At 45.9% G+C, this 11,403-nt stretch overlaps 1 protein-coding gene across 1 annotated transcript in view; it reads left to right on the top strand.

The window, feature by feature from the left end:
- b4galnt3b (beta-1,4-N-acetyl-galactosaminyl transferase 3b) overlaps positions 1 to 10,658 on the top strand; it is a 41,796-nt gene extending 31,138 nt beyond the window's left edge. Inside the window, exons 4-20 of the mRNA XM_039016907.1 lie at positions 1,012 to 1,107; positions 1,201 to 1,291; positions 3,338 to 3,438; positions 3,546 to 3,613; positions 4,185 to 4,263; positions 4,395 to 4,461; positions 4,588 to 4,740; positions 4,819 to 4,928; positions 5,010 to 5,110; positions 5,361 to 5,428; positions 5,536 to 6,820; positions 6,899 to 7,158; positions 7,255 to 7,408; positions 7,901 to 7,973; positions 8,095 to 8,248; positions 8,351 to 8,477; positions 8,598 to 10,658. Of these exons, the coding sequence (XP_038872835.1) occupies positions 1,012 to 1,107; positions 1,201 to 1,291; positions 3,338 to 3,438; positions 3,546 to 3,613; positions 4,185 to 4,263; positions 4,395 to 4,461; positions 4,588 to 4,740; positions 4,819 to 4,928; positions 5,010 to 5,110; positions 5,361 to 5,428; positions 5,536 to 6,820; positions 6,899 to 7,158; positions 7,255 to 7,408; positions 7,901 to 7,973; positions 8,095 to 8,248; positions 8,351 to 8,477; positions 8,598 to 8,709 (3,099 nt within the window). The 3' untranslated portion in view covers positions 8,710 to 10,658. The remainder of the gene's footprint in view (positions 1 to 1,011; positions 1,108 to 1,200; positions 1,292 to 3,337; positions 3,439 to 3,545; positions 3,614 to 4,184; positions 4,264 to 4,394; positions 4,462 to 4,587; positions 4,741 to 4,818; positions 4,929 to 5,009; positions 5,111 to 5,360; positions 5,429 to 5,535; positions 6,821 to 6,898; positions 7,159 to 7,254; positions 7,409 to 7,900; positions 7,974 to 8,094; positions 8,249 to 8,350; positions 8,478 to 8,597) is intronic.
- The last annotated feature ends 745 nt before the right edge of the window (positions 10,659 to 11,403 follow it).

The following is an 11,403-nucleotide window of genomic DNA, read 5'->3' on the forward strand; positions in this document are numbered from 1 at the left end:
GCCTAAGTGTTTTTGACCATTAGTTTACTCCAATTAGGGGAGGGGTGGTAGGGTTAGGGGATATAATAATAAAGAAAATGTATACTTTAAAAATATATATTTTCTAATGTTTTGTACACTGTTACCCAAATGTAAAACTAGTAACTGTATTGTTTGACCTACTCCTTTCAGATTTTTCAAGCCAATCACAATCGTGCAATTTGTCAGACAACTCAAAGAGCTTCACATTAAAAATAGACGAGCATTGCGCTATGTCAGAGAAATGTCACATATCAACACGGCTGTCTTCTCAGCCTTATCTATCTTATTTTTCTACCAAAAGCTCCAGCCATTTGCCCAGCTGGACGTTCACATGCCATCGTTCCTTTCTTCATTTTGTCACGTGTTTTAGCAACTTTGGTAGAGTAAGTTCAAATATAATTTTATCCTACATTCGTGACAGGCTAGGGATGTTTAGTTTCCATCTGTAATAATGTATGGCCACACTGGGACTAGTTGTCACCAAGCTAAGCGACTGTAGCCACCAAGCTAAGTGACTGTAGTCACCAAGCTAATGACCAATCATTAGCATCTCTGCTGTTAGCTGAAGACAGCTCCTCTCTTAGAGGCTTTGGATCTGACCTGCTTAATTCTCACACACACACACACACACACACACACACACACACTCTCTCACACAGCTCAGATAACTGGGGTGGCAGGTAGCCTAGTGGTTAGAGTGTTGGGCCATTAACCCGAAAGGTTGCTAGATCGAGTCCCTGAGCTGACAAGGTAAATATCTGTCGTTCTGCCCCTGAACAAGGCAGTTAACCCACTGTTCCTAGGCCGTCATTGTAAATAAGAATTTGTTCTTAACTGACTTGTCTTGTTAAATAAAGGCTAAATCAATAGAAAAACCTGTCTTCCTAACAGGTGTTGGTGTGTGTGGGTGTGTGTGTGATGGAGAGAGGGGGTGTTATTATGGGATCAAACTGTCCTGTGTCCCGTCCCCCCCCCCCCCCCCCCCCCCAGTATAAGGGACAGGCTAATCTCCATACCTTTGAGGACTGGTGTGGCAGCTCTACAGCTCAGCTTCGCATGAACCTGCATTACCCTCTTTACCCACACGTAAGTCACACAGTTCCCGAGCCAACATATACACATGACATGTCATAGCTCAACTGAAGACTACACCCATTCCTCTCTTGCTCTTTCCTCTAGTCCAGAACCACAGTAAAGAAGCTGGCTGTTTCTCCCAGGTGGATGAACTACGGCCTCAGGATATTTGGCTATCTCCACCCCTATACCGACGGTATTTTTTTTATTTTGGAAATCTGTTCCAAAGTTTTCCCAGATATACAGTACCAGTCAAAAGTTTGGACACACCTACTCATTCCAGGGTTTTTCTTTATTTTTACTATTTTCCACGTTGTAGAATAATAATGAATACATCAAAACTATGAAATAAAACACGTGGAATCATGTAGTAACCACAAAAGTGTAAAACAAATTCTTCAATGTAGCCACCTTGATGACAGCTTTGCACACTCTTGGCATTCTCTCAACCAGCTTCATGAGGTAGTCACCTGGAATGCATTTCAATTAACAGGTGTGGGACCTGGAAGTGTGGTGCCAGGAAAATAACCTCTCACCCAATGTCAAAAAAACAAAGGAGTTGATTGTGGACTTCAGGAAACGGCAGAGGGCCCCCTATCCACATCGATGGGACCGCAGTGGATAAGGTGGAAAGCTTCAAGTTCCTCTGTGTACATATCACTGAAAAGGTCCACCCACACAGACAGTGTGGGGAAGAAGGCGCAACAGCGCCTCTTCAACATCAGGAGGCTGAAGAAATTTGGCTTGGCACCTAAAACCCTGGTACGGCAACTGCACCACCCGCAACCACAGGGCTCTCCAGAGGATGGTGCGGTCTGCCCAACATATCACCGGGGGCAAACTACCTGCCCTGCAGTACACCTACAGCACCTGTTGTCACAGGAAGGCCAAAAAGATAATCAAGGACAACCACCACCCGAGCCATTGCCTGTTCACCTTGCTATCATCCAGAAGGCGAGGTCAGTACAGGTGCATCAAAGCTGGGACCTAGAGATAGAAGCTATTTTTCAAGGCCATCAGACTGTTAAATAGCCATCACTAGCACATTAGAGGCTGCTGCCCCATATAAACTCAGCAAAAAAAGAAATGTCCCTTTTTCAGGACCCTGAAATTGCAGCCCAAATAAATGCTTCACAGAGTTGAAGTAATAGACACATCTCAACATCAACTGTTCAGAGGAGATTGCGTGAATCAGGCTTTCATGGTCGATTTGCTGCAAAGAAATCCCTACTAAAGGACACCAATAAGAAGAAGATACTTGCTTGGGCCAAGAAACACGAGCAATAGACATTAGACTGATGAAAATCTGTCCTTTGGTCTGATGTGTCCAAATTTGAGATTTTTGGTTCCAAACGCTGTGTCTTTGTGAGACGCAGAGTAGGTGTACGGATGATCTCCGCATGTGTGGTTCCCACCGTGAAGCATGGAGGATGAGGTGTGGGGGTGCTTTGCTGGTGACACGGTTTGATTTATTTAGAATTCAAGGCACACTTAACCAGCATGGGTACCACAGCATTCTGCAGCGATACGCCCATCCCATCTGGTTTGCACTATAATTTGTTTTTCAAAAGGACGATATGCATATGTGGGAACTCCTTCAAGACTGTTGGAAAAGCATTACAGGTGAAACTGGTTGAGAGATGGCCAAGAGTGTGCAAAGTTGTCATCAAGGCAAAGGGTGGCTACTTTGAAGAATCTAAAATGGAAAATATATTTTGATGTAATACTTTTTTGGGTTACTATATGATTCCATATGTGTTATTTCATAGTTTTGATATACAACATTTTAAAAATAAAGTAAAACCCTTGAATGAGTAGGTGTCAACTTTTGACTGGTACTGTATGTGATCGTATACAAATGTATGCAAGGTTTGAAATGCTTGTTTTAGTCAAAGATTATATATGTTTGGGCTTCTTGCAGTCAAGTCGCAGTCTACAAATGAGTTATTTGTAATTATGATCCGTGACCCTGACCATCCACTCAAGAAAAAATTGTCCCAAGGCTGAATGTAGTTGTTGATCTCTGAAGTAAAGCATCTAAGTTGGGTGGATAGTAACACCAAGGCTTTTGACAACTGTGTTTGGTGCAGTAAGACAGCCATTCAATTATACGATCAGTTCTGACAACTTTACATGCCACAGGGCGACTGAACCACAGGGGTCCAAACACTGAACCCAGAGGAACACCTAATTCAAATAATTATCTGACTATATTTGTCATCTCTGTGTCTGTTTGTTCCAGGTGAGTTTGTGTTTGCGGTGAGCTCTGATGATAACTCTGAGTTCTGGCTGAGCCGGGATAACTCTCCACTCAACCTGCAGCTACTGGCCTGGATTGGCAAGGTGGGCTCAGAGTCTGTCAGTTTGGACCGCAGATGGCTCCAGTGACTGTAATGATTGTGTTTATTTGGGGTTCTGGCAGCTCTCTGACTGTGTGTGGTGTTTTGCAGACTGGCATGGAGTGGACTGCTCCTGGTGAGTTTGGGAAGTATGCCAGTCAGACATCCAGACCGGTTAGGTGAGTCAGCTAAACACTGTGGGTGTGTATGAGTGAAGGCTATGATTGTCGGAACTTTGTCGGGAAACAAAATTGTGTATGAATCTATTTGTTTCAAGTGAATAACTGAAAACACATCCAAACACAGGGCTGAGTTATTTTTAGCAGAGGTTGTTTTTCTTCTTGTGGTGGCTTGGTGTGATGTCACTGAGCCAGGATGAACACACACACACACACATTCAGAAATGTACACAAACACACTTCTGAGGTGTGTGTGTGTGTGTACAATGATGGATGGTGCAGGGAGACGTGGGTTTGATCCTGACAAAAGAAGCTGTCACAACTACCATAATGAAGCATGGACCACAGGCTAGAGGGGTAGAGTAGAAAGAGGGAGGGGGACAGGGGGAGAGAGGTTAAAGGAGGTGATAGAGGGAGGGAGATGATAGTCAGGTATTGGCAGGAGAGGGGGAGGTAGCTATGGAAGGGGGAGGAAGAAAGGCGTTCACAGTTAAGGGGCATGACATGACAGGCATCTACAACCGCCTATCAGAAACTAGCATAGAGTAACTGTTTTGTGTGTGTTCTGCAGGCTGTCCGTTCAAAGGAGGTACTTTTTTGAGATAGTCCATAAACAGAATGACAGAGGAACAGACCACATTGAGGTGGCGGTGAGTTTCCCCTCTTCTCTACTCTTTCCTGTGTGTGTGTGTGTGTGTGTGTGTGTGTGTGTGTGTGTGTGTGTGTGTGTGCGCGCATCTGGGAAGTAGTATGAAGTGTGTGTGTGTTTGTTTTGACACAGTGGCAGCTGAACCAGGAGGGTCTAAGGTTTACAGTCATCAGCTCCAAGTACATATCCCTCTACAGCAGTGAGTCACACACACACACACACACACACACACCCACACACTCTAGCTATCCAATATTACTAACACATTTTAACTACCTAACTGTTATTTCAGACATGTATTTCAGATGTTTGTGTGTGTGTACAGATGAGTCTGCTCTGAGGATGAGTGACATCACTCATGTACCCCAAACGGCTGCTAGTCACACCCGCTCGCCTAGCAACCAGCCCGACAACCAGCTGAGCAACCAGCCTGCAGCCGACATGCTGAGAGTCGACCCACGCGACACCCTATACCAGAGTAAGACCACACACACACACACACACACACACACACAACACTACAGTCACTAGATTGAACATAACTCTGTCTGTGTAGTCCCTGCCTTAGACAGTAGGTTCCTACAAGGCGTGTTACCTGACTGCACCTATAAACCCAGCTACATCATCAAAGGTTTCCCTCTGCTGCGATACCAAGGCCTGCAATTTGTAAGTACCATAAATATTCCACCTCGAATCCCTATAAGTAACAGAAATGAGCGTGTTATTACCATGTTTGTGTGTCTCCAGGTCCACATGTCCTACATCTATCCCAACGACTACACGCGGCTCACACACATGGAGACAGACAACACCTGCTTCTACCACGACAGTCCCCTATACCTGGACAGGTGAGGAGGGGAGGGAGAGAGGCCGGGAGAGGGAAAGGGAGAGTGTTTGTATTTTTATGAAGTAGAACTGACAGTGAAATGTCTAACCTCTATGACTCTGGTCTGAGAAGGGGCTTATCCTGTATGAGGTCGTTACCATTACCAACCAGCAGAGGGCAGGGTGCAATCACTGAAGTTATGGATAATGTCGTCAGAGAGATGGTAACATTCCCTCTCTACCCCCCCCCCCCCCCGTATCGCCACTCTCTAGGTATGGCTTTTCCAGGTACATGAGGCTGGATGAGCCAGAGGGGCAGGAGGGAGAGAGCCGAGCCAGAGGTAGAGGTAGGAGACACATTTTTCTTTGGTTAAAAAGTATATGAACTGTCGCAGGTCGGCCTTTGTTTTATTTTAACACTCTTCTCTGTCTGCGTGTTGTTTGGTAGTTGATGGCATCTTGAGGAGGAGAAAGGCCGTCTCAGAGGAGGGGTTAGATGGCGAGGCTCCTCCAAATGTGGGAGGGGCTAGTAAGAAAGACCCCGCTCCTCCTGACTATGGAGACGACTATGACGATTACGCTCAGAGACGACGACGCAAACTCTTCTCCCTGCCACAGGCCGACAGGGCACCTACACACACAAACATGTCTGATACTGTCACATACAAGAAGAGGAGAGAAACAAATGCAGCAGCTGTAATAGAGCGACAAGCTGTAGTCCAGACCAGAGCAACAGAACAGGATGGGTTGGAGATCCCCCCTGGTCCTGGGTCACATACATCACTACAGACTACACCAGCAGAACAGCTGAGACTAGCAGAAAGACCAGCAGACAGACCAGCAGAACAGCTCAGACCTGTGAAGTCCAGAGCAGGGGAACAGAAACCAGGAGGGACGCCAGCAGACCGAAAACAACCCAGACCAAGAGAGAGACCAGCAGAACAGAACTCAGCCGGCTTAAAGATTTTACCCGCACCACAAAAACTAGACCAGAACCTGTCAGTAGAGGGAGATGGACCAGAAGTTCGGCTTCCCCAGCTGCAAGGGAGGCACCGGCGTGTTCAACGGCCTGGTCCGAGGGGTTGGGGTAACGCAACACCCAATCCCCTGAAGCACCTCCCACCTCCCACTGTCTCTAATTGGTCCATCAGGGTCGGTCGAGGGCGGAGACTTGTTAACCGTACACTGGAGCTGTGGTCAGCGGTTGCCAAACAGTCGACCACACGACTGCCTGAGGTTAAACCACCGCTAATTAAGTTGGACCACAAAGCAACTGTGACTAGGAAGAGAGTCCAGGTCCTAGAGACAGATATCATCCTCCGCGCACAACCACAGATAAAGTCACGACCGCAACCTGACTATGACAACACACTCCACGGGGATCTGCTCCCTGGTGTGGTCAGAGGGATGGACCGTCTGGTTGAAGGGGTTGACAGAGGGGGAGGTGGTGAGAGAGAGGGGGAGGAGGTGGGTGTGAGTGAGTCTTTATGGGGTCTTGAGGGAGACTCTGAAGAGGTGGAGGGCTTGTCTTATGACTCCACCCCTCGAACAGTGTTTGACCCTGAGGTGAACTGGGCTCAGACATTCCAGGTGACCCCTTTAGACCTCCAAGCGATGCGCTCTGATTGGATAGACCTCCGCTGTAACGTGTCTGGTAACCTGCTGCTCCGCCCTAGAGACGCTCTGCCTATCGTCAAGGCCTTCATGAACAAACTCAACCACAGACACCATGGGTCAGTGTGTGTGTGTACAGTATATGTGTTTGTGGAAGTGTGAGTGTGTGTTAAACCTGTCCCTCCCTCCCTCCCTAGGCGTTTCAGCCTGGTGCGTGTGCTGAACGTTGAGAGGAGAGTGGATGGAGCTCAGGGCAGCAGGTACTTCCTGGAGCTGGAGCTGAGGGATGTGAATGGCCAACACCTTCGCCTGTCACACTACATCTATGCTCTGATTCGCCACAGACTATCTCGCCCCCGGGGACTCCCGCCGCTTCGCCCTGCCCCTGAGATGTTGCTATGCAACCCTGTCGGTTTTCACTGGAACCCAACTGCCACTGTCCACTTCATAGTACCAGGTACGCACAAACACACACCCTACTGCTACTCTCCTACTGTTGTAGGGCGATATATTGCTTTATTCTTATGGGTGTCTGTCTATCTGTGTGTGTCAGTAAAGAACCAGGCCCGCTGGGTGCAGCAACTGATAGTTGACATGGAGGGTCTGTACAAGACCACTGGAGACCCCAACTTCAACCTCATCATCACCGACTACAACAGCACTGACATGGACATAGAGACAACACTAAAGGCATCCACCCTGCACAGGTACGCAGTGTGTGGCATTTCATTGCGCAATAAATTATAAAAATGGTATGTAAACAAATCATCCGAAAGCCTCCCGTAGACTACTTGTGCACATTCCTCCACTCTAAAATAATTCCAGCATCCACACAGTAATGGAAAGAGACATCTGTTACAAAACACCAGAAAGTATAATGACATTTGGGAATTAAGTCAATTGTAGCCTGGATTGAGTTAATGTTGAGGCGTTGTCCACTGCTGTCTTGGTCTTGGACATTCATCTTTGCCTTGATAAAAAAATTCTCGCCGCAGATATGAAACCACACTGCATTTTGGAGCATATACCACCCATTTTCTAGTCCATTCGCTAATTTTTCATTTGGCTGAGATGCGGCAATAATAAATGATGGTGTAAAATCCTACGGTGTTGGCATCTTTGCTTAAATTATTGTGATAAGCGAATGTTTGAACTGTGCGGCTTATTTTCACCCCTGATAACTTGCCTCTGTGTACCAGGTACCAATACTTGAAGCTGAGTGGGAACTTTGAGCGTTCTGCTGGTCTACAGGCCGGCATCGACCTCATCACTGTGAGTGAGACATGATCAGTGACATCATCACTGTGACAGACAGTGGGTGTGTAGCGTTTTGTGTTCCATACATCAACTGAGTTTCATGAAATGGGCATAAATATTCTCTTTTCCTCCCCAGAATGAGCACAGTATAGTGTTTCTGTGTGACCTCCACATCCACTTCCCCCCCTCCATCATCGACTCAGTCAGGAAACACTGTGTGGAGGGACACATGGCCTTCGCTCCTATCGTCATGAGACTGGACTGTGGGGCTACGCCCAGGGAGCCCAGAGGTACACACACACAAGCACGTGCACACACACAAGCACGTGCACACACACAAGCACGTGCACACACACAAGCACGTCTCACACGTCTCTCTGTGTGTGTTCCAGGTTACTGGGAGGTGAATGGGTTTGGTCTGCTGGGGATCTATAAGTCTGACTTGGATGCTGCAGGAGGCATGAACACACATGACTTCACTGACCGCTGGGGAGGAGAGGACTGGGAGCTGCTGGACAGGTGTGTGTTTGTCTGTCTATGGTGGTTTGGTGCATGTTTGTGTGTGTTCTGTTGCTCATGCCTACTCTGTCAATCTGATCATTAATATGAATTATGTTGCTCTCCCATGCTCTGTGTCAGGATTCTGCAGTCGGGTCTGGAGGTGGAGCGTATCTACATGAGGAACTTCCTGCATCACTACCACTCTAAGCGTGGCATGTGGAACAGACGCACCCAACGCAGCGGCACGTAACCCACAACAACACAGCCAAAACGTTCAGCGATGCAGCCGTACCCACGACGACGCATCCGTGGGTGCAAGGAAACTGCCACACTTTAACGTCCCCATTCCTCGCATCAGCCATTTACAGCTGTCGACCGGTTAACGAGAGGGCAGGACAGAGGGGATTCCTGACACCATTGGGTGATATCCCCTGTCACTCAAAAGGTTTGAGGGTGTGGTGATGATGAACACAACATAGTACTGATTGTCCTGGAAAAAGACACAACTAGAGCAGAGGTACTCAAATCTGAACATGTAGGTCCGCAGTACTGCTGGTTGGCCAGTCACTCACCAAGTGTCCCAGGTCTGAATCACAGGTTGATGTTTATTGTCATGATTCTTGCCCTGGAGGCAGAACTGAGCTGTTTCTGCAAGATGGGCCAGCAGCCAAGTCAAAGTTGTCTGTATCTTAAAAATTCACGATTTTTGGTCTTAATTTAAGGTTTGGGTTAGCAGTGTGGTTGGGGTTTCAAAACAGATTTTATGACCACTGCTAAGCTGCCTCCAGGGCAAGACTAATGACAATAAATAACAACCTGTGTCCGAATCAGTCCCCAGTCCCGAATCAGACTTCAAGAACTGGATTTGAGAAAAGGTGGACAAAACACTACTGGGTACTCTATTTAAACATGATACTACTGATTTACTGTATTTTAACAACACATTACCGAGGATCCTGTTCTAAGGAGATACTGTTGTAGTAAAAATGTAAACCTTTTCCACACAGTGTGGATATTTTCCTTTGGCTAGACAATGACAGATGTCTTTGGTAGCGTGAGGAGACTAAGAAGAAAACTGGGAGCAGTGATGATCTGCTCTGGTCACTGGTACTGATGAACTAGTCTGGACAATCCTGGGCTGCCTAACCAAAGACAGAGACGATACACACCTACACACACATCATTTTAAACATCATGGATCATACAGCATTTGTATGTAATCAGGGTCCAGCTTATTTATTGACAATGACAAAATGCACCAATGTTACTGTATCACTGTGATTGTAATTTTTTGGTTTAAAACATTGTTTTATTAATATAATGAATTAAGACGTGAAAAGGGGGATCACTTCTGATTCAGGCAAGTTTACTGTACTGGATGGGGATATTTCCTTTAATATGCGATGTGCATTATGAAGCCTGCTGTATTCACGAGTGCCTGCTCCATAGCTCTGCTACTAGAGCTCTACTACATATTACTGACTCTTGGATGTCACATTGTGCCTATTGCATGTATCCTTCGGGAGCGCTGTCTATGTAATTTTCTAATTCTAATTCTACTTAAGAGGATCCCGCACCCAACCCCTTGAGCAAGTTAACAATTTTTTTACTGTTACTCCGTGCCTTCTCTACAGCTCCGGCGAAGCTGGGGGTTCAGTTGACAAAACTAGAAAACTTTTGAAATGGGGAAATACTACCTGAACTTGTCAGTTAAAGCCCCCCATGTAGTCTTTTACATTAGATATTTAAATCATCACTGTATGTCTAATAAATCACTGTTTATTTCATGAAAATAACTCCAAATAATTTTTATAATTTATTTCCATGAGCCTCCTTTTGCCATTGAAATGCTTAGTCTCATCATTTGGGCGTGTTGATACAAATGTTAATATATTTACATACAAAGCCCTAATTTCCCGAATTGGATCGACTAAACTCTAGTCTAGAGCCTACTCCGCGTACCCCGTCAAAGTAGGAGGATGCATATGCAAATTATCGATGGCTGGTCATTGGTCAGAATAATCAGATCAGATTGTGATGTCATGATCTGTGCCAAAAAACCCACCCACCTGAACAGGCTTGAAATTCCAGGCATTTTCTTTCAAACAGCTCTTACACAAAAAGGGCATTATCAAAATGTTCACAATTTCAGTGTTATTTTGACCGCTGTGTGAAAAAAAAAAAAACTGGAAATCATGTTTATGCCGCTAAAAAAATGCTACGTTTGGTGTTCCATTTCACAATGTGATTGGGAGTATCACAATACCTTGTCTATATATCTGACCTTTTTGTTACTGAAGTCGGACTCATGGCAGCTGTTTCTACCTTCTATCTAGTGTCTACACTCCCTTTCTGTTTTGCTGTACATTCCAGTCTTGGGCGCTCTCTAACGGTCTACCATGCTGTAAAAACGTATTTATTTTCAAACAAAAGAATAGAGATGCAGGAAAATGAGCATCATACATTTGTAACAATAATTAAGATATTACTTATCAATCCTCTAAAACAAAAATAAACACAATTAATTAAAAATGAAAAGCTGAAATGTCTTGAATCAATAGGTGTTCAACTCTCTTTGTTATGGCAAGCCTAAATAAGTTCAGGAGTAAAAATTCACGTAAGTCGCATGGACTCACACTATGTGCAATAATAGTGTTTGACAATTTTTTTTATGACTACCTTATTCATTCAGTATGTTAAAGTAGCACTCAGTCTAGCACGGAGTCTCTCCTCATGAGACCCATGAGGTGGCGCACAAATTGGCCCAGCGTCGTCTGGATTAGGGGAGGGTTTGGCCGGCCGGGATGTCCTTGTCCCATCGTGCTCTATTGACTCCAGGTGTACGGTGTTTCCTCCGACACATTGGTGTGGCTGGCTTCTGGGTTCAGCGGGCATTGTGTCAAGAAGAAGTGTGGCTTGGCGCGGCGGTATTTCGAAGGACGCA

This window comes from Salvelinus namaycush, chromosome 21 (assembly GCF_016432855.1).
Source record: "Salvelinus namaycush isolate Seneca chromosome 21, SaNama_1.0, whole genome shotgun sequence".
NCBI lineage: Eukaryota > Metazoa > Chordata > Actinopteri > Salmoniformes > Salmonidae > Salvelinus > Salvelinus namaycush.